The 27,540-nt window shown below is 42.3% G+C and overlaps 1 protein-coding gene across 1 annotated transcript in view; it reads left to right on the top strand.

The window, feature by feature from the left end:
* The window catches only part of LOC126355729 (dipeptidase 1-like), a 1,497,236-nt gene that overhangs the window by 907,531 nt on the left and 562,165 nt on the right, over window positions 1-27,540 (top strand). The window contains exons 6-7 of the mRNA XM_050006099.1: window positions 6,439-6,595; window positions 26,121-26,253. Coding sequence (XP_049862056.1) covers window positions 6,439-6,595; window positions 26,121-26,253 — 290 coding nt within the window. The remainder of the gene's footprint in view (window positions 1-6,438; window positions 6,596-26,120; window positions 26,254-27,540) is intronic.

Here is a 27,540-nt window from a genome sequence, read left to right as displayed (position 1 = left end):
ATTGTCAGCGTTGCTAGACAAACCAAACAGACTTTCCAGTCAGTATTAATTTCACGTCTCTAATTTCCCTCTTTCGTTTCCTGATCTTAATGAGAATCCAATGCGACGCAGGCACAAGAGATGTACATTGCTGACAGAGATTTTAATTCTTACGCTATTTGGTTGGTGTATTTGTGCTTCACGAACAGAATTACGAGACGTGTGTACATGTGACCAGAAGTGTGAAGAATAAATGAACATCTCAGTTGTAAGCGCAACAGCGTTTGACCCTGTACAACGTTGGTTGGATATGCTGTGATATGTTATAGAGGCGAACGAGTGCAATATTGTTACTGAAATGTCGACAGAAACGATGGTTGTTGAAAACATGAAAGTCCTTTTTAACTTTCATCTGAGTACATACCTGGTATGACTTCAGTATCAATGTCTAGAAAATACTTCACCCGTATAGATGATGAACCATAAATGAACACTAACGCTATGTGACTTCTTTGTATGAGAGACTCTGAGACAGGAAAGACTACCATAGCGCAGCGGTAAATATAGGGCATCTCGAAGATACATTTGGGCAATGCAAAATTACTTCCAGTGTATTCGAAGTTGACTAAAAGGATATGAATGCACAGAGCACCCTCCCTTTTAGGGAGAATGTGTGCAATGGAGATAATGACTCCAAGTTGCATAAACTCGCACCTATTCTCAAGGTTGTCTGTAGCACAGACGTACTTTATTCTTGATATACGTGTAATGGGCATGCAAATAAATAATTTTACAATCTGCTGACCGTGCCTTATATAAATTATTCCACTGAGGACAGATTGTAAACAGTTTATATGCTCGCGTCAGCTTGATTCAAAGCAAATAGTAACTGAACACAATTGACGTGACAAAGGAAACATTATAAATTATGAGTAGTTCCAGAATGAGGAGTAATTAAAGTGAAATGGGAAGAATGGTTGATCGATATTCTAGAAAATAACACGATTGCTCAGCAATGAAACTACAGAAGTATGCCATAGGGCCACGTGAAATACAATAAGAAGAAATCATCAAAATCAGAACGAAGTCCATATGATTTCTAATCCACGTAGGAATACTAAATAAGTCAGATAGTAATGTGAGCGATGGCATTTATTCACGAATGCGTTAATGGAAGACCGATATTAATCCCTCGAACATGGGCCAATAGATTCAACCTTGATCACAAATAATGTACATCTACAAACCAGAACAATCAGTCGAATATTGCGCCTTAGCGTGCGAGGAGGCAAAGTTCTCACCACGCATTCTGGAAGGTTACAGCGCAGAAATTGCAACTGAACTGAAACACCAGTCAATGTTGTCGAACTTGGGAACCAATAGAACGACGAAAGTGCAGATTGCGTCCACGCGATGCTTCTAGCTCCGGCGACTCCGGGAACACGTGTCTTTGGCCATCACAGTACACACGGGCACGCTAGCTCATATCTCAATCGCCCTGGCATAGGACTGGTCTATTAGCTGCCGCCTCGACAGCGTGGCGCATACACGTGCTCGCACTACGGAGCCAAAGATGGTGAGATTACTAACAGACGGTGTCCGTGCATGCAGTACCTTTGCACTTCGTCAGTGACATACAACTCGCTCGAAGGTAAATGACATGCCAGACGTTTTCTTATGAACGGATTTCCATGCGTTTCAGCAAAAGCTCTGAAAAGTACAGTATGGGGTGTAATAAAAAGCTGTGGCCACGCTTTCAGGAAGCGTTCCTCGTATATAGAAGAACAAAACGTGCAGTATAAACACGGGCCCGAAACACTTTGTTTCCATGTTAGAGCTCGTTTTCCACATCTCTTCAGAATAACATCAACCGTGGGAAACGCACGGGAATAGAACGTACCAGCATTACGAGAAGCGTTTTCTTATATCTAATAAACACCCTGTTACTTACTTTCGGTTAGAATGTGCAGTATGTTGTAATTCTTAGGTTCAGAACAAATGTTTGTTGTTCCACTTGAACGACGGTAATGCTGATAGTTCAAATGTCTCCGAGCACTATGGGACTTAACTTCTGAGGTCATCAGTCCCATAGAACTACTTAAACCTAACTAACCTAAGGACATCACACACATCCATACCCGAGGTAGGATTCGAACCTGCGACCGTAGCGGTCGCGCGGTTCCAGACTTTAGCGCCTAGAACCGCTCGGCCATTCCGGCCGGCGGCAATCCTGACATGTGACTCACTTCACTGTTTCTGCTGACACGCGACCAACTTCATTGCTCTGCTAGCTTTAGGCGCGTAGGATCAATTGTTTGTTGTTCACAGCGGACTTGGTTTCAGGTGTAATGGGATGGAAGTGTACCGAAATGCAAAGTTTTTAGACCCCTATCAACAGATGGTAATGGCTGTGGAGCTTCGCACTTTTATCGGGAGAGGTTCCCAGGACGAAGATGGCCAGTCAGCAGGACGTTTACGGCAATGAATCGTCGTCTTAGGGAGCATGAGATTCAATGCGACGGGGGGTTTGGATTTCCGCCCTCAAAACGAGGTCTTTCCACCTTACAACGTCGCCAAAAGTAAAGAAATCGCTGCCAGACGGATCAACGAATACGATACGTCGGCGTAGCCTCGCCCGCATGTGTATCCTTACGCTGCTGCAGCCAGGAAGTTATTTATGTCCGAGCGCTCACTCCAGCCTCCATGTACGAGTAATTAGGGAGCACTTGTAATCATCTCATACGACGACAGCATCATCTTAGCTTTGATACAGCTGCTTGGTAATACAGCAGTTATTCAGATCTATGTATGAGGCTATAGACAGTTGTACTCTGGTGTGAAAATGTCACTCTCCATTGACCGGAATCTTAAACGATGTGTGTCAGCGACAGTATCAAATACCTGTCAGCTTTGAGGGCAATAATCGTTTCCAAACTTAGGTAGGTATCTGTCATGCGGAAGTTAAAAAGTTACTAAAAATTTGTGTGTGTGTGTGTGTGTTTTAGTATGCGTCCCACCTTCTCCTGAATTAATCTAGACTTGCGATGCGTGTATCCTTGCTAACGGAGGACATTTTGAACGTTTCATTTAGCAAATTGTTTTAGAATTTACTGATATATTCTTATCTGTGTATTTGCCACGAGTAATACGATGATGAAGAGAGGCAGAAAATGACCTCTAAAATAAAAATAAATCATTTCCGGACCCATGTCCATATAACATACTTTCTTCCTCTGCGTCTGAGAAGTGATTCCCGAAAATTTGGCCGTACGTTTTTGTTACACACTGATAATACACTCCTGGAAATTGAAATAAGAACACCGTGAATTCATTGTCCCAGGAAGGGGAAACTTTATTGACACATTCCTAGGGTCAGATACATCACATGATCACACTGACAGAACCACAGGCACATACACAGGCAACAGAGCATGCACAATGTCGGCATTAGTACAGTGTATATCCACCTTTCGCAGCAATTCAGGCTGCTATTCTCCCATGGAGACGATCGTAGAGATGCTAGATGTAGTCCTGTGGAACGGCTTGCCATGCCATTTCCACCTGGCGCCTCAGTTGGACCAGCGTTCGTGCTGGACGTGCAGACCGCGTGAGACGACGCTTCATCCAGTCCCAAACATGCTCAATGGGGGACAGATCCGGAGATCTTGCTGGCCAGGGTAGTTGACTTACACCTTCTAGAGCACGTTGGGTGGCACGGGATACATGCGGACGTGCATTGTCCTGTTGGAACAGCAAGTTCCCTTGCCGATCTAGGAATGGTAGAACGATGGGTTCGATGACGGTTTGGATGTACCGTGCACTATTCAGTGTCCCCTCGACGATCACCAGAGGTGTACGGCCAGTGTAGGAGATCGCTCCCCACACCATGATGCCGGGTGTTGGCCCTGTGTGCCTCGGTCGTATGCAGTCCTGATTGTGGCGCTCACCTGCACGGCGCCAAACACGCATACGACCATCATTGGCACCAAGGCAGAAGCGACTCTCATCGCTGAAGACGACACGTCTCCATTCGTCCCTCCATTCACGCCTGTCGCGACACCACTGGAGGCGGGCTGCATGATGTTGGGGCTTGAGCGGAAGACGGCCTAACGGTGTGCGGGACCGTAGCCCAGCTTCATGGAGACGGTTGCGAATGGTCCTCGCCGATACCCCAGGAGCAACAGTGTCCCTAATTTGCTGGGAAGTAGCGGTGCGGTTCCCCTACGGAACTGCGTAGGATCCTACGGTCTTGGCGTGCATCCGTGCGTCGCTGCGGTCCGGTCCCAGGTCGACGGGCACGTGCACTTTCCGCCGACCACTGGCGACAACATCGATGTACTGTGGAGACCTCACGCCCCACGTGTTGAGCAAATCGTCGGTACGTCCACCAGGCCTCCCTCATGCCCACTATACGCCCTCGCTCAAAGTCCGTCAACTGCACATACGGTTCACGTCCACGCTGTCGCGGCATGCTACCAGTGTTAAAGACGGCGATGGAGCTCCGTATGCCACGGCAAACTGGCTGACACTGACGGCGGCGGTGCACAAATGCTCCGCAGCTAGCGCCATTCGACGGCCAACGCCGCGGTTCCTGGTGTGTCCGCTGTGCCGTGCGTGTGATCATTGCTTGTACAGCCCTCTCGCAGTGTCCGGAGCAAGTATGGTGGGTCTGACACACCGGTGTCAATGTGTTCTTTTTTCCATTTCCAGGAGTGTACTTGCTGAATCGTTTTACAACCCAACTAACCAAACAATGAAGGCAGAACTTGAGACAGCAACCAATGATAGCGACTTGATTTTATGATCTATATGTAACTACTCGTAATAACAGCGATTATGTTATAGGGCTGGTGAAAAAAGGTGAGTTTATATGATATCTAGAGACGGCACCCACAGTACTTACAGACAGTTATTATATTTTGGTAATTTATATTTCGTAGTAATGAGGAATGTATAAGAACAATGCTGTGAAAACACCTAAGTTCTATCAGCGTGGAAAGAAGGCACACGAAAATCATACATCATATGGACATTATACTGAAATGGTGTGGAACATGATAATTCAACACAAAGCGTCTTTCGACGTGCCAACTGTGTTTGGGGAATTACATTACGAGTAACTACAAATATTTCATCAACTGACGCCTTTAATGAAAAAGAAAGTACATTTTTTACTGTGTAGACAGGTTAAACAGGGTATGTACAATTACTTTTCTTACTTTTGCGTTTTAAATAAAGGATGAAACGTGAAAGTTTCAGACTTTGAATGAATGAATTATCTTTTGAAAACTGACAAATGACGTTTGTTTTGCATATGTAATTAAGAGGTGCACGTTCTGCTTTGAATGAGAGATCCCTTTAAAGACTATAAGGCTAGTGATAAGTTGTTTCATCGTTCTTATTAAGCTATGAATTTTCACAATCTCTGACTCACAGGTAACAAAGAATTCGAAATATTTAGGAAAACAGGAGATGTCATTAATCTAGTTGTAGAGAATTAACGGTCAATATTCAGGGATGCAACACGAACGCTCACTCAAAGCAACACCTATTAGTACCCACGGGCTCCAGATCGGGAGCTTCAACTTCCATACTGTGAAACAAATCTGTTCCGCTGCAAACTCCTTGCATTCAATACTTTGAAAGGAGGCAGTATGGATTTAAAAAAATTGTCAACTAAACATGGGATCTAAAATGCATGTCTTAAAAGGTATGAGCTCTTGTTCAGTAGAAAACACGTGTTTCACAGTAGCGAAGATGAACAACCGCTCATAGTCTTCATGTATGCACTTCACAGCCCAGGTTTATTAGACTTTTTATTGGTTCGAACAACGATTCTTGTAGGTTAAAGACAGTGATATGAAAACGGGCTTCATTTGTACGGTATTTGACTATAAAAACAGTGTTCCAAACAATATTTTTATGCAGAAATTAGCCCAAGTGGTGACCTGACTGAAAATCTAGGGAAGCAGTAAAACATTTAAAACATCCGAACACTGAAACATGGAGTGAAAGATTTTGCAGTGGTAAGAAAATGGTAAGTTCCTCAGTAGTTAAAGTATTCAGGTCGTAAGCAGGAGGAACCTACAAGCCTCGCGAGGAACCGTTTAGAAATCGTTCAAAGGAAATTTCCAGAGAGATAATTATTACTAGTGTTACGACTATACGGTGATATCTTGCCTGGAAAGAGGAAGGTGTTTTCAGTGCACGCGCTGTGGGGACGGCAGACGCGGCGCTGATGGGGCCCGTTAGCGGACCTCTCTGTCCACACCTGTGGTGCGAGGCGCGCCTCGCGGCTCATTGTTGCAGGGAGCAGAACGGCTGCCGGGCGACGGGCCGGGAATGCGCTGCCGCCGCCATAGCACGTGCTCGTGTGTTTGTGTTTGTGGGGGAGGGCTGGGGGGGGGGGGGGGTTGTACATTCCTGGTGGTGCTGACTCGCGGCCCGCCTCTGCCGCAGGCACAACGACCTGCCGTGGAACCTGCGCAAGTTCCTGCACAACCAGCTGCGCGACTTCCGGTTCACGGACGACCTGCGCCAGGTGGAGCCCTGGAACAAGAGCCCCTGGTCGCACACCGACCTGCACCGCCTCAAGCAGGGCATGGTCGGCGCCCAGGTGAGTCCCGCTCATCTCCTTAACACTCTTCGTCTCAGATGTTCTCCACGATTAACAAGGTCAGGCTTACTGACGTTGGCTCATGAACAAAACAGATCAGTACTCGAAATTTCTAAGGCAAAAGTCTAACGTGGTAATTCCTAATCCTTGACTGTAACTACCTTGGAAACTTCACTTACTAACCAACCAACACAAGCACCGCAATAGACGAAAAGTACTGAAGTTACTTACAGGCCCAACTTTGAGATTACACCTCTCCACTGACCTCCACATTTACAAAAGCTTGATCTGGCCCATCCTCACCAATGTGAATGTTGTATTGGCCTCAGTCGCTCCAAACCCTCGAATGTCATTCAATCATCCTTGCTTTCCGCTCCCGTTTACGTTTTTCCCCTTGCATCCACTACCATCTCATTAAATTACCACACCTCTTTACTCACATTGAAAACCTCCCCTTGTCCTACACTACCCGCAAACTATATTCCAGTAACTCTCGAGTTTCGCCATTCATCACCAACCGTAGTACAGTGCCTTGCCTTTGTCAACCCATCACTACACCTACACACACTCCCTACACATCTTCAGACAACGAAATACATCCTTATATTTATCCGTCCTATCAAATGGAACTCTTCCCCACCTGTCCAACTTCACATTACGGCTTCTTCCTCCCTCTTCCTTCTCAATCAGTCCTCATCCCGTCTTCTCTCTCCTTGTCCCTTCTCTTGATATCACAGACTTCCTCACCCAGCAGATTCCCACTCACTTTGTCTTCCTGCTACGCAGGCGCAGAATGGTTGGTTGGTTGATTAGTTGATTATTTGGGGGCAGGGAACTAAACAGCTAGGTAATCGATCCCATCGGATTAGGAAAGGATGGATAAGGGAGTCGGCCATGCCCTTTCATAGGAATCGTCCCGACATTTGCTTAAGTCATTTAGAAAAATCATGAAAAACCTAAAACAGGATCGCCAGACGTGGGTTTGAACCGTCGTCCCACTACCCATCCCAACATCTACCTCCATCTCCGTAGTCACTACCCGCTGTTCGTCATATTTATTATCCACACCTTTTATCACTAAACAACACTTTTGCTCTTCCCAGACCCTTTTTTCCCCAGTATAACTCCTTCATCTTTTTAATGTTAATTGTAACGCTTTCGAAACTCGAAATAAAAGTTAAATTACGACGCTTCATACCATTATGTCAGAAAGCGATATTACGGATTTCACCAACAGATAACAAGAGTTTAATTAAGCTGGCTGCAAATCATTTTAGGACTTTGGCCCCAGGTTTCTCTTGTGCTAGGACTGTGTTCCATGTGACAACCAATAACTCAAAAGATGTCACGAGATAATTACATTAATTATGTAGACACAGTTCATATACACAGTCACAGTCACTTTTTCTCTTTATCTTTACCATTTAGTTTTTTTAATTGTAACACAAGAAACCGAAGAAATAGAAGTGTAATTTAAGTAATATCAAACATTAGTTTTCCTATAGATTTTAAAATATTTTTAAATTCACAACTGTATCTGGTTTGTAATGTCTTTAGTTACGTAGGTAACGTTCTGACTGGACTTGAATGTTGTACCGCTGACAGCGGCGTGCGACGGGGATGAAATAACAACAAAAGAAAGAACAATGTTAGCTGTATGGGAAAAGCATGGCCACCATAATGTCAACGTCTAAGCCATAGATTGAAATGTGTAGAATAAAGACTATTTTGAGTGAGAGGATTTACTGCAGAAGTACGAGTTTTTAACTATGATGCTCGATCACAGATCATCGGTATCAACGCAAATAGAGTACTGATATCGTAAAAAAAGACCTGTACGGCTGTAATGGAAACCGCGATTGACAGGAACAAAAAACATTTCGCAAAAATAAGTCGTAGCTAGTTTCACAAAACAGATAGCTGTCTAGTTCAATTTGAGGATGCCACATGTAACTACGAGTTTATTAATGTATGGTGGATAAATGAAATGGTTTAAGAATTTTAACTATTAATGAAAGAACACATATCGATAATAGTGAAGGGAGCCGTACAGCTGCAGTGCACACCACGGAATAAAAACAAACACCAAGAAAAGTAGTTATAGTAAAGAAGAAAAGAAGGGGAAAATGGACAAAACTCCTCGCCGAAACAAAAGAGACATTACTTTGTTTCTCAACACAAGCAGAGATTAAGGAAATAAATGTTCTTGAAACCAACGAATATATCCGAAGTTTATAACACTGCCAGCTACAATTAAATTAGTCATATGACGATAATGTCATTCCGGTGAAAGTGTATTTCTTTGACTGTCATCCTGCGTAATGGAAAGGTATCGGACTAACTTTGTTTCCGTACAGATGTCTTCGGAAAGAAGCAGTAGTAGGTCAAACGGGAGTCGAACTAAGGTTGTATTAGTAATCATGTAATTTGTAATCACATGAAAAGAAATGGTCACCAGCCTAATTGGGCAAAGTTGTACCCAGAACCAGCATGGTACATGAAAAAAGTTAACTGTTGGGATTGACCTTATTTGATAATGAACTTCTGTTCTGCTGATAAGATACAACACAGTAATACAATTTAGCGAATAATGTACCTGTGATTTGATTTGAACTACACATTGGGAGTAGTAATGTGTTTAGGCAACCACGGGACTGCTACGGTCACAGGTTCGAATCCTGCCTCGGGCATGGATGTGTCTGATGTCCTTAGGTTAGTTAGCTTTAAGTAGTTGTAAGTTCTAGGGGACTGATGACCACAGATGTTAAGTCCCCTAGTGCTCAGAGCCATTTGAACCATTTTTTGTCTAGGCAACAAGTGGTCCTCAGTAACACTACCTACCTTTGTATTACAATAGGAAGATAATAACAATCATAGGTAAATGATTACTAATGGAGGAACAGTTGTGACGTCAACAAATGGTTCTTTGTCAGTTTAATTACGGAAATTACTAGTATTGAAATAGATACGTAGTATTTGTACCTTTTGTACTGATTATTATTTGAATTCTCAAGGAACGTTAACTTCATTATGTTATTTCGCTCAAGTGCAACCTGGATCTTATATAGTTTGCATATTTGTAACCAACTGCTTATCCGCGATTGCTTTTGTTGTAATATTACATTTAAATCTGGCTTAAATTTTTGCATGGGGACCCAGAAACTGATCTATCGATAGATTCAGATCGAGGCTGAACACTTATGTCACAACGTAACATAGGAACCTGTTAAGAGTATAACACATGAAAGTATAAATAGTATTTGAACAAAACGAATCTTCGAATTGACTGTTTTAAATATTCTCTTAATATTTGTGCTTTGATGAAACTCTAACTTTCCATGTAAGAAAATTACGTGAAGTATTTCAAAACTTACGCTTACTAAATAATTCTTTACTTTGTCAACTTGACAAGTTTTATCAACTTTTGTTAAGGATTGTAACTGCTTTTCAGTTCAGTAAATTAGGATTCTCAGATTTATCTTAGCAATTTGGATAGCATCATGTCTGGGTAGACGACTAAGAAGGAAATACAGTGCCCCATCACGAAGTTTACAGAACACAAAATTATTACTGAAAACGGAAACTACGTAAGTGGTCCATGCAGTGATATGATACTCAGCTGATAATTTGAGCTCAAGGAGGTGGCAGCGTCTATCTCGTACTCTCTTCAGAAAAGACGGCAAAAGTGTCCACGGCTCTTCCTGTGTAACAAGCTCTGAGAATTTTCTTCTTAGAGTCGGATTTTCGTAGTACAGAGCTAACCAAAGTGTTAATAAAAGTGTATAAAAAGCCGCTTTACTACGTCAACGGAGGCTATATTATATGATGTAGCAGTTCTTCTCGCTTCTTTCAGTTTTCAAGATGCCTACTCTTTGCCTGCAAACAACCGGCTGACTCATGCCACAAAGGAGCTTTGCAGTTTAACCGCCAGATCTAAATTTTCCCGCCTAAACAGTTCAGCTGCGGAGGAACTTCCCGCAAACTTTTACATGACAACAAACGTACTTTCGCCATGCATGAACCAGCATTATACTTAACGTTTTGATTTTTACATTCCTTTACAGCACACTGCTTTTGAAATTACATTATAGATTAATTACTATTACGTAAACTATGACAAGTAATGAATAAAACTTTTGTATGGAAGTAACATCAAAGAGAACTGGTTATACAGGAGTCACATTAAGTAAAAACAGACAAAGAAGTTAAATATCACCATTATGGGTAATATTGAATATAGTAATATAAGCTGGGGATTGGTTTTGTTTAGCTTTTAGAGCATAACAGAACCCTAACAAGAGAAGTCGATAGGAAAAATGACTATTGCTTAATTTAGCAATTCATCAGCATTCTCAATTGATTTGGACCCTTTCAGTCGAGGAGTGTACTGTACAGTATCTTTCAATTATAATCTTGCGTAATTTATTATGAATAAGCTATCAGGTTGACGCGGGTCCAAAGAGAGCATACGCGGAAGCCATCATATACTCATTCAACGCCCCGTCGCCTTAGTTTTACTTCAGACATAGGGGTCAAATGGAGTTTCTGTTATAATTAGTTCGACCTTAAGCAAAACAAAAATAGTGGTATACATTTATTTCCAGCGTAGGGTGGTGGGAGCTGGGAAGCAAGTGAAACACTGGAAATTATGATCTTTCCGCAGAGTAATCTTAAGTCCTCATACCCTAGTAGGATACACAAAAAGGTGAACAAATTCAGTAAACGAAATACACTCATTAGCATGACACTACTTACAGTTCATAAGCAATGGAGCAATACACCTTACAAGTTAGTAAACAAAGGTGCGCGTTCCATATGTGTAAGGAAGAAATGAAGGACTCACCATGAAGGTACACTGAAGAAAAAGAAAAAATATCTGACTACATGCCCCAAAGCTTCACTGGTTCACCACTGAAAGAGCTAGTTCGCTGGGATATTCGAAGATAAGTTTCTATAGACCGTAGTATAATACCTGTAACCTCATAAAGCACAGTTCACTTATAATTTCTGAAGAATAAGCACCAAAAACTTTTTAATTAACGGCCCAATTTATACAAGAGTAACAATAAAAACCAGCCTGACTTAATCTAGAAGAAAACTGAACACTTCTTGAAATCATTAACTTGTGAAGCACATTTAATTGAGACTGTGGCATGTGTCTCATTATACATAGAAACATCCAGAAATTCATGAGTTAACCCAACAACTTATACAACAGTAGCAAGGAAAGTCTGTTCTACATCATTTATAAAGAAACAGGAAATACTAGCAAAGTAGTAGTAGATTGAGGAGCACATCTAACAGACTCTAAAATGTGGCTCAACACACAAAGAGTCATCCTAAAATCGATCAATTACACTCGAAACTTATACGATAGTAGAAAGGAAAACCTGTTTTACGTCACCTGGAGAGGAAGAGAAGAAACCATGAAAGCACTCTTTCGTTGTGGTGCACGTCTGAGGCTCCAACACGTCGGTCATCACTCAAAGAAATTCACCCCGATTTGCGACTTACTCCCACGGAGAAGATTGAATAGGGAAGGCGTGCACGTTGCGAAGAACTCTTCCACGTCACTCATCGCCTCTGTAAGCGACCAGACTACGGCAGGAAATGCACAGTATCTGACAACACAGGTATGGTCAGTGAAACAAAGCCATCTATCAGAATCTGCTAACTGACCGCAATAAACTTTGGAGACTATCGATACATAATTAGTGATAGCTAAGATATTCAGTATATTCATTCTACAGTTTGCCTGAAGCGCCCGTACAGTCTTCGATCAGAAACACTGGAAATTAACACAAGAGTACTTCATAAATGACTTGAAATATAAATTCTACATAATTAGGCATTCAGACAACTATAGCAGACACTCGCGCAAATGCGCAGGCCTACAGCCGAGCGACGTGTATGTCCGCTTCTCCGTGGTGTCTCTTCGTCGACATCCACGATGACCGGTCGCTAGTCCCTCGCTCCTAAGGTTGCCTGTCTCCTGCAGAAGGAGTTACCCAATTAACAGTTACTGCCAACTTCGGCTCAGTGACTGACCCAACTCCTGTGTCCAGCGATTGTGAGTGGAAACGTGGAACCAGAGACACGTTATCCAGTTACCTCGAACCTGACGGTGAGAATGTTAGAAACGGGAACAGGGTTACGCTGCTATTACTATGCTCATACAGAAAAATTTAAGAAATAAACGTCCATTTACTTCTGCGAAATAGGTTTCCTTCCAATATAATTGCTCTATTATATCTCTATGGTGTATTAGGGCTTATATCAGATCAAATTATATAATGTGTCAACACATTAGTAGCTAAACCGTTTCTGTATTACAATGAAAAATTGTATAAAGGAATGCAGTTTAAAATGTACGCAAAGGAGACTAGTTAAGAAGCAAAGGACAGTAGAGAAATTTTGGACAACTTGCGGAACGTTGGACTCTCCAGGGAAAGATGTATTTATGGCGACGAGTAAAAGCACTAGATCTGCCGAGGTCAAATTGAATCTAAAGCGAACTAATATCGACAAGAGTAATCGGTCTCATTGTACTTAAATTAATAGTCTGATTTTTCTACCGACCACAACATTCAGATACATCGCGCGCAGAGGCATTCAAAGATAGCTTCAATGCCATGATACAGAAATTACCTCGAGCATACAATTGCAGTAGATTGCGACTTTCATTCGTTTAGTATTGCATATGCTACTTGCGATAATGGGAAACTGTTTTGCGATGTAAGACTGACAATATTCCTTAACAACTGCATTAAACAATGACTCTGACCAGTGACACACAAAACTAATATTTTATACAATGTATTTACAAATAGACCCAATCCTCCAGAGATATTATCGACCATGGTGTTATTACGGGTCATCAAATGCAAAACGTTCATCGAGATAGGAGAGTATTTGTGTCTGGTCGAACCGATGGAGAGTCACTATCACTCTGTTTAAAGGACGAACTGAGAACATTCGGTTCAGGTCTAGCAAACGCATAACAAACGTGATTAAAGTTGAAAGACGTAAAACTGCGATCAGGATAAGTAAAGTAATATAAGTTTCATAAGACGGCAAAGACCTAGCCTGATTTGATGATACCACTCGTAGAATACTGCTCTCCAGGTACAAAAGACACTGCGGGGGAAAATGTTAACAGCAGCTAGTACATCCGTAAAAAGGACCCTGCGTGACTCCTAGAATAATTTTCATTGTCGGATTCTAGCGGAAAACATAAATAGATCTGATCATACGTTAAAGATAAAACGTGTCCAAACGACCTGTCCCATCTCTCGTTGACCTGCCTACTGTTGAAATTCAATACACCAGACAGAAAGCAGAAGTACTGTGTTCTGCATAACACAATCTTCCCGTCCCACACAGCCTTAAATACGAGAGATTTTATTTTAAAACCACCGGTAATGAAAACTAATAAATGATATTTAACTAGAACCAGGCATCAGCCCCTAAAGGAGTTCTAGGTAGTTTTTACACCTGAATAATAGTTCAGGTCAGTTCTGTTTGGATAAAGAATAAAAGAGCGGATGTACTGAGTTATACGTAAAAACCACTGGTGTCCGTGAGTTGCTAGGTCCTGGAGTGTATTGTCAGAAATTGATGAAAAACCAGATGTGTGAGACACAGCTTTCTTTAGTCATACACGATGCCCAGCAAACCGCACATGCAGGTGAAGAGGTGAATGTCGTTATCTCATTAATCAAACCCAGTAACTAATTCTAGACGGCGAATGTTCTACAGAAACTAAAGTGAAACGGAAATGTTTTCAGTACACACAAAAACGTTTTGTTATACAGGATGAGCAACAATAAAAAGTTATTCGATGACTGTGCTCTTGTGTACGGGAAATTGTCGTCGTTCGAGGATCATAAGGAACTGCAGAAAGACCTGGACAAGATTTCCGCTTGCTGTACTGAATGGCAACTGTATTTGAATGTGGAAAAATAAAATAAATGCCGATAGCAAATGGATAAAGCCCATAGGGTCGGATTCCAAGACTATTTAATGAAGAGTTTGAGGACATTGCGTCGTATAAATACACTGGCGGAAATAAATTGGTACACCTGAAAAGAAGGCGTCGATTTTCATCCGAGGACAGCATATGCCATTTGGGAGATAGTAGATGTACAGATAATGGTTTTAAAGCCTTCCGCCAACAAAGAGCGTGGTGGCATAACTACCGAAGCACCATCTGCGTCTACCCTTCAATAGGGAAAGTTCATAGCAAGAAGGCTCAATGTTGTGTAAACGAGTGAAGCAAGCACTTAACCATGCCACTCATGCAGCCTACTCAGCGAATTTGAAAGTGGTCGAATTGTGGCCTTCTGAGGTGCGGGATGACTCCTTCGGAAAATAACGACCCAAGATGGACGTAGTACATCAGTTGTGCAACGATGATGAATATAACAGGTGACGAATAAAGGAAACGGAAAGCTGTCTACAGCTTGTACAGTAACCAAATCGCAGTTGCAAGAAGCTATGGACATGACACGTAATCTATCATTAACGATGGTATGGGACAGGGTTGTAGTCAGTCGGAAATGTCCTTCCATATGTGCATTGGGAAAGCAATGAGGGAGACCAAGGGGGGACTTGGAGAGGAAATTAAAATTCAGAGAGAAGAAATAAATTCTTTACGGTTTGTCGATGAGATACTGATTTTGGGACTTTAAACACAAGTCGAACGTAATGGTTAGTGTCTAAAATAGTGGGTGTCAGCTGAACATCAACCAATGTAAAACAAATGTGATGGACTGTTGACTAATTAAGTCAAGTGATACTTAGGGTATTAGTTTAGGAAATGAAACACTAAAAGTAGTAGGAGGCTCATGGCACAAGTAGAGTCAATAAAAAATGAGACTAACTATAGGCAGAAATGAATTTATGAAAAAACAATGTGTTAACATCTGTTGTGGATTTAATTGTTAGGAACTTTTTTCTGATGGTATTTGTACGGTTGGAGACGGGGGGAGTGGGGGGGAGGGAGCAAGGATCTGTAGAGGAAGACCACAGCTAGAATACAGTAAACAGATCTAAATAGTGGTTGTAGGTGGCAGTTATGCAGAAATGGAGAGGCTTACACCGGGCTGATTACTGCGGAGAGCTGCATCAAACAATTCTTACGACTGAAGAGCACAAATGCAACAGCAAGTAACAAACAATACACAATGTAAAGTAAGTATTATTGACGTCGTGTGGTAGATTTACTACAACACTGACGCGTTTGTGTCACTCTTCTCTAACAACGGAAAAGTTAGTCCTGTCACGGGAAAAACCACACATAACAATAACGTGCTGTGAAACACGCAAATGTTACCCTCTGAGAGGATTTCGAATTTTGACCGCTCGTGTGTCTAAAGGTAAAAGGTATCGGACTATAAATTAGAATATGATGAAATTAACAGGAGAACCACCGCGCGAGATTAGCAGAGCTGTTTTAGGCGCTGCAGTCATGGACTGTGCGGCTGGTCCCGGTGGAGGTTCGAGTCCTCCCTCGGGCATGGGTGTGTGTGTGTGTTTGTCCTTAGGATAATTTAGGTTAAGTAGTGTGTAAGCTTAGGGACTGATGACCTTAGCAGTTACGTCCCATAAGATTTCACTCAAATTTTTTTGAACAGAAGAACCAAACGGACTGTAACCTTGGGAGTTAATGAATGCGGTAAAATGATAAGGGAATGAAAAAAATGAACGGTAGCCAGCCCAGTTAGGCACATTAATTTGGAAATATATGTTCAAGAAAATTAAATATTGGTTATTGAAGATACTTCCATTAAGATTTCCCTTTGAATAGCAGACAGGGTACAAACTGACACAGTGCACTCGGAACAGTGTACAGCAGCAGGTACCAACAACGCACACACCAGTAAATTTTTGGATGTAATTTTGCTCTAAGCCTATACTAAAACAGCTACACTCAAAAGCATTACTTAATCAAATACTGAAATGTTAGTGCATGAAGTGCAGAACTAAATTGGGTCATGAGAGGCTTTTATCTTAACTAACATGAAAAAGAAAGAAATAAAGATGAATAATATCATAAATACACTGTTTAAACTCCTCTACATATATCAGTTTTCATTAGCAACTGTAACAGTACAATTTTTTCTGATAGGTGATGAATATGATGGGGATCCAAAAACTAGTATAGTTTTAGTAATCAATGCAATCTGATTATTACAGCAGCGAATACTAATTCGAAAAGCTAATCATTCATTTCACTTGGAGTAGTTCATAATTTACTTTGCAAGACAATAAAATACAACACTAGGCTTCATTAACTTCAAAAAAAGGAACCATTCATCACAGAAACAAAAACCACATTAATTTTGAAAACAAGCTTAGCTTGTTTACCTTTTTATCACCTGTGAAAGAGGTATTGTAGTCAATAATATTTACCCAATCTTGCACTGTAATCCTACAAAATTATAATTTATAATAAACTAAGGATACTTTAGCAAATGCCTATCCAACTACACTTTTGTGGTTTTCAACTTCAACTTTTACTGTTGTTGTTGTTGTTGTCTTCAGTCCTGAGACTGGTTTGATGCAGCTCTCCATGCTACTCTATCCTGTGCAAGCTGCTTCATCTCCCAGTACCTACTGCAACCTACATCCTTCTGAATCTGCTTAGTGTACTCATCTCTCGGTCTCCCTCTACGATTTTTACCCTCCACGCTGCCCTCCAATGCTAAATTTGTGATCCCTTGATGCCTCAAAACATGTCCTACCAACCGATCCCTTCTTCTAGTCAAGTTGTGCCACAAACTTCTCTTCTCCCCAATCCTATTCAATACCTCCTCATTAGTTACGTGATCTATCCACCTTATCTTCAGTATTCTTCTGTAGCACCACATTTCGAAAGCTTCTATTCTCTTCTTGTCCAAACTAGTTATCGTCCATGTTTCACTTCCATACATGGCTACACTCCAAACAAATACTTTCAGAAACGACTTCCTGATACATAAATCTATATTCGATGTTAACAAATTTCTCTTCTTCAGAAACGCTTTCCTTGCCATTGCCAGTCTACATTTTATATCCTCTCTACTTCGACCATCATCAGTTATTTTACTTCCTAAATAGCAAAACTCCTTTACTACTTTAAGTGTCTCATTTCCTAATCTAATTCCCTCAGCATCACCCGATTTAATTTGACTACATTCCATTATCCTCGTTTTGCTTTTGTTAATGTTCATCTTATATCCTCCTTTCAAGACACTGTCCATTCCGTTCAACTGCTCTTCCAAGTCCTTTGCCGTCTCTGACAGAATTACAATGTCATCGGCGAACCTCAAAGTTTTTACTTCGTCTCCATGAATTTTAATACCTACTCCAAATTTTTCTTTTGTTTCCTTTACTGCTTGCTCAATATACAGCTGAATAACATCGGGGAGAGGCTACAACCCTGTCTCACTCCTTTCCCAACCACTGCTTCCCTTTCATGCCCCTCGACTCTTATTACTGCCATCTGGTTTCTGTACAAATTATAAATAGCCTTTCGCTCCCTGTATTTTACCCCTGCCACCTTTAGAATTTGAAAAAGAGTATTCCAGTCAACATTGTCAAAAGCTTTCTCTAAGTCTACAAATGCTAGAAACGTAGGTTTGCCTTTTCTTAATCTTTCTTCTAAGATAAGTCGTAAGGTCAGTATTGCCTCACGTGTTCCAACATTTCTACGGAATCCAAACTGATCCTCCCCGAGGTCTGCATCTACCAGTTTTTCCATTCGTCTGTAAAGAATTCGCGTTAGTATTTTGCAGCCGTGGCTTATTAAACTGATAGTTCGGTAATTTTCACATTTGTCAGCACCTGCTTTCTTTGGGATTGGAATTATTATATTCTTCTTGAAGTCTGAGGGTATTTCGCCTGTCTCATACATCTTGCTCACCAGCTGGTAGAGTTTTGTCATGATTGGCTCTCCCAAGGCCGTCAGTAGTTCTAATGGAATGTTGTCTACTCCGGGGGCCTTGTTTCGACTCAGGTCTCTCAGTGCTCTGTCAAACTCTTCACGCAGTATCATATCTCCCATTTCGTCTTCATCTACATCCTCTTCTATTTCCATAATATTGTTCTCAAGTACATCGCCCTTGTATAAACCTTCTATATACTCCTTCCACCTTTCTGCCTTCCCTTCTTTGCTTAGAACTGGGCTGCCATCTGAGCTCTTGATATTCATACACGTGGTTCTCTTCTCTCCAAAGGTCTCTTTAATTTTCCTGTAGGCAGTATCTATCTTACCCCTAGTGAGATAAGCTTCTACATCCTTACATTTGTCCTCTAGCCATCCCTGTTTAGCCATTTTGCACTTCCTGTCGATCTCATTTTTGAGACATTTGTATTCCTTTTTGCCTGCTTCATTTACTGCATTTTTATATTTTCTCCTTTCATCAATTAAATTCAATATTTCTTCTGTTACCCAAGGATTTCTAGCAGCCCTCGTCTTTGTACCTACTTTATCCTCTGCTGCCTTCACTACTACATCCCTCAGAGCTACCCATTCTTCTTCTACTGTATTTCTTTCCCCTATTCCTGTCAATTGTTCCCTTATGCTCTCTCTGAAACTCTGTACAACCTCTGGTTCTTTCAGTTTATCCAGGTCCCATCTCCTTAATTTCCCACATTTTTGCAGTTTCTTCAGTTTTAATCTACAGGTCATAACCAATAGATTGTGGTCAGAGTCCACATCTGCCCCTGGAAATGTCTTACAACTTAAAACCTGGTTCCTAAATCTCTGTTTTACCATTATATAATCTATCTGATACCTTTTAGTATCTCCAGGGTTCTTCCACGTATACAACCTTCTTTCATGATTCTTAAACCAAGTGTTAGCTATGATTAAGTTGTGCTCTGTGCAAAATTCTAATAGGCGGCTTCCTCTTTCATTTCTTAGCCCCAATCCATATTCACCTACTATGTTTCCTTCTCTCCCTTTTCCTACACTCGAATTCCAGTCACCCATTACTATTAAATTTTCGTCTCCCTTCACTATCTGAATAATTTCTTTTATTTCATCGTACATTTCTTCAATTTCTTCATCATACTACTAATTTTATATTAGACAAAAAATCACTTTTAAACCCTTAAATACAAGAATTGTTCATTTAAATGAGGATACTCGGTTTTAGTAACACTTAGGTGAGGACCCTGCATAGGTTCGTGATCAGGATAGATAATATGGTTCTAGACACGGATTTATAATGTGGTGATTATTATTAAGCAAGACACCAATTAACTGGTCCATGTCCATATACATTGATGAATGTATGAAGTTAGTGGAGCAGTGGCGAATATTGGTGGCAAACAACATGGCGGTTAACTGTACTCGTGGGTCTTGATATTCGCATGCTCTGTAAAGTCTTTTCATGGCGCCGGATTTTCAACGTACTAGAACCATTCCTCTATGCCAAGAATGCCAGATGATAGCCAGATCCACATCTGAGGCAAATCCTTTTCAAAGCAGCTTCCAAATGCCTCTCTTGGCATCATCAAAGTGTACTGTGCTACGGCTAGCCACATACTGCAGACCGTTCACACAAACGACCCACTCAGTTCGACCGCCAAAACCACCTTTTACATCGCGCCATTCCACTTCTGTTGCGTGGGGAATTCCCTACATCTTTTATGTGTAACAAATACAAGAGCCCTAAGCATGAACAACCATTCAATAAACATTTTCTTTTTATGAACACACACATATTATAATAATTTATCATGTGAACATATCCTTATGCTTTTCTCATATATACATTGCATAACTCTAATTTTCTTGTCACATATCAAGGAGTTTAAATAAATCCAAAAACACATTCCACAATTGCAGATACACAGTTATATAATATAAATATACTTCTAATCAATGTGAGTGTTACACATGCCCTATGTTTCATTGAGGTTCCTAACAGGGATATGTCAATGAAACATCAATAACAATTCAAAACAGTGTTAGGCGATATTTTTTTTTGCAAATACATTACACAACAAACACTTCACATAACTGTTTATATAAACACTGTTTTATCAAGTATTAAAGAAAAAATATATTTTTGTTAGATATATACTATTATATACATGTTTCCATGTGGTGAATAATATATATATGAATTTACATATCCCTTACAAAAATCCAGCTTACATTACACATGCTTAGTTTACACCTATTTGTCACTGTATGATCATTGAGAAAGTATGTTTTGTCTGCTTTATATATTCATGCAGTTCATTATGAAAATACAATACGCAGTACACTGTATAAACTTTTCATCCTTTGTCTGACTGTAGACACATTTGGCAGTTCTCAATTATTTTCAATATCCACACTTGTCTGCCTATTGACACATTTGGCAGTCCTCCTGATCGTGTTGCAGTATTCAATCAATGCAGTTCTTATGTATATGTCATATACTGGAGTTTACATGTACGTTGTACATCCAATTATGTTATACCGAATGTGAAACTTATAAGTCATATATCAGTAATCTCATAACAAAAAAAAGTTTTTCCAACATAACAGCACTTGACAACACAACACCATGAAGAAGAACATATGGGGTAAAATACTATTTGATTACATACAAATACACTTTTCTCTTTTACCCCTTGTTACTGACTCGTGTGGACGTAAGGTTTTAAATCTAGAATAATACAAACGCTTAATGGTTTCTTTGACTTAGGATAGAGAAGACAATAGGCAATACTGTGCAGAGTTGCTTGTACTAGAAAAGGACCAATACAATTATATTTGAACTTGAAAATTTATTGGTTTATTTCATTAGATTATTAGTGAGTTTTTATGAGAACAAAGTCCCCAAATTTGAATTTGGTCACTTTAAGGCTCTTATTGGCCCTTTTCCGCTTTTCCTTTCGTTCTTTTTCTTACTAAGTCTTTTTTTTCTCTCAGATCCAGTTCTACAAAGCGTGGAAATTGTAAGGTTTCTTCAACTCTACTTTTGCTCTTATGATTAAATAGAATTTCCTTGGATGTAAATCCAATAGTTTCTTGGTGGTAGGCATTCATTACAATTTCAATGTCTGCGTAAACCTACACCATGTCTAATGATTGTAGCGGCAGTACGTTCGACACAATCTACCTAGTTAATGCATATAGTGCTCCTGGATATGTTATTTACAGGCCAGTCAGACTTGTCTCAGGGCTTCTTCGACCTTCGATTTCCAAGTCTTTCGTGACTAATCAAATCTTTCCTCGCTATCGTCTGGTTGCTCATTCTTTTTTTGGTTTATTATTTACTGCTGGATTTTGTTTGGGAAAGACTTGATTTTGCTTTTCAGATACATCTTCCGCAATGCTTTGTCCCCTTTCCTCCATTTCTTAATCTGAACTGTTATTTATTTCATATTCACTTTTTGATTCTAACATGAATGCTACTCTTAGACAACAAGCAAGTTCCTCTTTTGAACTTTCATCAGTTTTCGTATTTTCAAAATTTAGAGTTTTTCCTAAAAATTCTGTTTCATTTTCAGTCACAGGCGTTTCTTGAATATCACTTTTGATGACGGCAACTTTACCTTCATATTTAGTATAATCGTCTTCGATTTCAGTGTTTGCATATACTCATCTGAGTTTATGGTCTCATGACCATCAACAAAATCTAATTTTCCTCAATCAGGATCGCCTCATCCACACTATCGAGGATTTCATCCTCCTCCAGATTCCTATTTATACTGGCCATTCATGTTTCTAGCACCAGTTTCTTTACCACTGACAGGCCGCGTGCTTTGCGCATGCGCCTTCCTTTCCCTTACCACCAATTTCCTGTGAAATCGTTACTCGCGCAGCATGTACGGCGCTTACTATTTTCATCACCATTTCATTTGCGGACAACTCTCTCTTTTCGACGTTTCCACTTTCATTTCTCCAGTTTATTAATTCTCTGGCCGTATAACCCTTTTCAGAGTGTTCTCACTCATATTGCTTTAAACCGTACAACAAATCATCAAGCCGTTCCGTGATCCCTGAAGACTCCTTTTCACACACATTGTCTATCTTTTCGCTTTTACTTAATAACTTCCGCCTGCTTAGCTGGGTGGTAACGTGCTCGCCTCCCATGCCAGCGGGTCCGGGTTCGATTCCCGGCCGGGGTGAAGATTTCCTCCTCTCGGGAACTGGGTGTTGTTTTGTCGTCATCAGTTCATCCTCATCACCGATGCGCAAGTCGCCCAGTGTGGCGTCGACTGAAATAAGACCTGCACTTGGTAACCGAATTTCCCCGAATGGGGCCTCCCGGCTAACGATGCCATATACTCATTTCAATTTTTTTTTCACTTACTAACGTATCCGTTTCATTCCTCATTTCGGTGATATTTTCCACCGAAACAGGTCCACTGAATCCCCTTGTGTCGTCATCTCGTCCTAATGCCAATGTTGCAACCCGCCCTTCAGACGGCTGATTGCTCCGCCAAGTTCAATACAAGCAGTTGCTTAGTTTGCACACTAGCACCTGATGCATATTCTGTCACCAGTGACTCACTGAAGCCCGTACCTGTTGTTCTGCATGGACTGCCCAGTTTTCTTTAGTTTGGGCCGGTGATATTTGTCCTCACGAATCTGGCCAGTAAAACGCGTGGGCCTTAGTTTTCCACGTATTTCGGTTTTGATAGTTTCTGGTGCAAACCCTCTACAGTGAAATGACATGTTACTGCGACCTCTGCCTCTATCTCTTTCCATCATATTTACGTGGTAACGTGCGTTCCCATTGGATACTGTGAGAACGCTCTCGGGAGAAAGTGGCTGGCCCCAGTTCATTGGTAGCATTCAGAACGCCATGAGCTTCGTCAGGAGGAAGAGGATGCAGGCTCCGTATTAAGTCGAACATCAACACTTCTGTCGTCACAGTGAAGAAAATTCAGCTTACGCCCAGACCAATTCCAACAACCTCAAGAAGTAATTTGGTAGTCTTCATACTGCGACAGTCTTTACATTGATCAAGCTGTTGCTGGGTACCTTACTAACTACAAGAATGTCGGTAGAACTGATTTTTCTCAATTTGGTTGATGTTAAAACTGTCATGGAGTATGAGAACGATGCTCTTTCGTCATGACATTCTTGAATAAAATCTTTTCTGTCCCTTGCAAATTCATTTTCTGGCAAAACCTCAAGCTTTAGACTATTACCACCGTCGCCTTCGGCATGAGTAGCTGACTGTAGCGACAGCAGCTGTGGTGGATTTACACTCCTGGAAATGGAAAAAAGAACACATTGACACCGGTGTGTCAGACCCACCATACTTGCTCCGGACACTGCGAGAGGGCTGTACAAGCAATGATCACACGCACGGCACAGCGGACACACCAGGAACCGCGGCGTTGGCCGTCGAATGGCGCTAGCTGCGGAGCATTTGGGCACCGCCGCCGTCAGTGTCAGCCAGTTTGCCGTGGCATACGGAGCTCCATCGCAGTCTTTAACACTGGTAGCATGCCGCGACAGCGTGGACGTGAAGCGTATGTGCAGTTGACGGACTTTGAGCGAGGGCGTATAGTGGGCATCCGGGAGGCCGGGGGGATGTACCGCCGAATTGCTCAACACGTGGGGCGTGAGGTCTCCACAGTACATCGATGTTGTCGCCAGTGGTCGGCGAAAGGTGCACGTGCCCGTCGACCTGGGACCGGACCACAGAGACGCACGGATGCACGCCAAGACCGTAGGATCCTACGCAGTGCCGTAGGGGACCGCACTGCCACTTCTCAGCAAATTAGGGACACTGTTGCTCCTGGGGTATCGGCGAGGACCATTCGCAACCGTCTCCATGAAGCTGGGCTACGGTCCCGCACACCGTTAGGCCGTCTTCCGCTCACGCCCCAACATCGTGCAGCCCGCCTCCAGTGGTGTCGCGACAGGCGTGAATGGAGGGACGAATGGAGACGTGTCGTCTTCAGCGATGAGAGTCGCTTCTGCCTTGGTGCCAATGATGGTCATATGCGTGTTTGGCGCCGTGCAGGTGAGCGCCACAATCAGGACTGCATACGACCGAGGCACACAGGGCCAACACCCGGCATCATGGTGTGGGGAGCGATCTCCTACACTGGCCGTAAACCTCTGGTGATCGTCGAGGGGACACTGAATAGTGCACGGTACATCCAAACCGTCATCGAAGCCATGGTTCTTCCATTCCTAGACCGGCAAGGGAACTTGCTGTTCCAACAGGACAATGCACGTCCGCATGTATCCCGTGCCACCCAACGTGCTCTAGAAGGTGTAAGTCAACTACCCTGGCCAGCAAGATCTCCGGATCTGTCCCCCCTTGAGCATGTTTGGGACTGGATGAAGCGTCGTCTCACGCGGTATGTACGTCCAGCACGAACGCTGGTCCAAGTGAGGCGCCAGGTGGAAATGGTATGGCAAGCCGTTCCACAGGACTACATCCAGCATCTCTACGATCGTCTCCATGGGAGAATAGCAGCCTGCATTGCTGCGAAAGGTGGATATACACTGTACTAGTGCCGACATTGTTCATGCTCTGTTGCCTGTGTCTATGTGCCTGTGGTTCTGTCAGTGTGATCATGTGATGTATCTGACCCCAGGAATGTGCCAATAAAGTTTCCCCTTCCTGGGACAATGAATTCACGGTGTTCTTATTTCAATTTCCAGGAGTGTATATAGCCAGTGGGTTGCTTTTGATTTGTCAACTTAGGTCGTTTTGCTGTCATGGATGGTCTCAGCGTTGGTGCTGGTGGCACCACCATCGCCTTAGGAGCGTAAGCAACTCGGCGAATATCACTGTTTCTTCTCTGTATCGACAGCTCGCTTCCACGCACTTCTTTCTGTATCATCTAATAAACTAGGAATGTTCTTGGGTAGACGGTGAATAAGAGCTGTTTTCCGATGGCCTGATTTCTGTGTTCTGCTTAGGACAGTCTCTTCCTGAGATTTACATTATCCTCTCCGAATGCTGAAGGCCAAGCCATCCGTATCGTATCTGACCGCTCTGCAGGGCGTCAACCAGGCATTAAAAATGGAGAACTGAAGGAATTTGCAGATGCTGAGTACAGTCCCAAGAATAAATGAAAAATTCTGTTTGGCTAAACAAAAGTTTTGTCTCAAGCATTTTCATGCTGACGTTTTGTTACTAAAGAGGCTCCAGGCGTCAGGATGTGTGAGGGCCACTTCAACCAGGACAGTAGTTATACTCTTTTCAGTTGACGGAAGTGAGCTCTCCATGCAGATAACGAGCAGAGAAATTATCAGAACTGTTTGCTCCCCTGCAGCAGAACTGGTGCCATGAGTACAGACGTTGACACCACCATGGTACAGTGGCGATTTAAGCCGGTCAGCGAGCAGTCGTTCATAGGCTGTATGATTCCACCATTGCAGCAGCCATACCAGTCAGTTGCTCCTGATGAAGGGCTCAGTGGTAACAGTAGAAAGCTTGAGGTTTTACCCAGAACTGGGCTGAAAGGAGTCCGAGAATGTTTTACTCGTTGTTAACGTGGAGTGTCAGGTAGCGGTGTCGAGTTGCAGGGGTGGCTGTGACGCTTGACTTTTGGTGTGCTGCAGTTCTGGTCGGCGTACGTGCCGTGCGGCTCGCAGTACCTGGACTCGGTGCAGCTGACGCTGGAGCAGATCGACGTCATCCGCCGCCTCGTCGACAAGTACCCGGCTCACATGCAGCTCGTCACCACCGCGCAGGGTAAGTATCACGACTGCTGGTAAAGCGTCGCTATATCGATATGCAGACATTTTGTCAAGAAGCATTCGTTCATATGGGCGGTATTTTTGTCACTTATTATACAGGGTGGAGAAAAGTTTTGTCACGAAATTTTAACGCTGGATAGCTGATGCTAGTAGGAACCAGAATTACTAATGTTGTGTAGGTCAACAACGCAAATTTGTAAGCTACAGAAATGCTCCGATTGGCCGCGGGATGGCCCCGTAGCCGGGTGCTCTGGGCAACGCATGACCGCGAATGCATTGCCTGCCGAAGATCGCGATGCATCCAAGGGGGCCCGCACTCTCGATGGCTGCTCGCCAGGCTTCCACTCTGGGGGCCTGGAGCGAAACCGTGCCGAGAGTCCCCACACATCCATTGTAGTTTCGTTATAAGACGTACCGGGAATAAACCCATCAACAGCCATTAGTTTCAGTACAGAGAGTCTTTTACAAATTGCGTCGGAAGTGAAAATGGCCTTTTTTGTAGCTGGGACATTGTTTAGTTAAAGCAGGTGCTCGAATTGGCGACCCTCTGACGCGACACAAGCTAGTAACATCTAACTGTGTGAAACGTCCCCTTAGACTGGCAGGGTCGCCATATGAAACGTCCCCTGAGAACAATTGTTCACGACTGTGCTTAAACTGACACACAATATTTTTGGCGCAACGCAATCTGACTTTCAAGAATCCCTACGAAAGAATGGCCCTGACTAACATTAACCTATACGTTTCACAAATCACTTACCTCACAAAAATCTTCGTTACTCAAGCTACTGCAATACAGCGAGCGCCACTACTGCCAGCTAAATAAAAGATTCAAACTACTGAAGGCACTAACTACTGATAGGCATAGTCAGCAAATGAAAGATTTTAATAGAGAACAAACAATGGATTTACCTCACTAGTCATGATATATATATCAGTTAATGAAACCAATTCTTACAAATTTCAAAACTCCGCCATCTCTCTCCCCACGTCCACCACTGCTGGCGGCTCACCTCCAACTGCGCAACGCTACGCGCTGTTAGCATCCAGCTGCCGCTGCCCAACAGTAGAATGGCAGACAACAATGCAAACTAAACACAGACTGCGCACAGCACAGCCAGTGATTTTTGATACCGAGCGCTAAGCGGCGTTACCAATAAGAAAACCTAAAAATCTCACGTACAGTTAATGATTAAGGCAATTATTTTCTTAATGGTGTTCCCCCACCCCCTCCCGGCAGTACTGTTTTCTACATTTAAAACTTGTTATGTGAGCCATAATT

This window comes from Schistocerca gregaria, chromosome 3 (genome assembly GCF_023897955.1).
Source record: "Schistocerca gregaria isolate iqSchGreg1 chromosome 3, iqSchGreg1.2, whole genome shotgun sequence".
NCBI classification, from domain to species: domain Eukaryota; kingdom Metazoa; phylum Arthropoda; class Insecta; order Orthoptera; family Acrididae; genus Schistocerca; species Schistocerca gregaria.
This window is presented reverse-complemented; position numbering and strand designations above follow the sequence as displayed.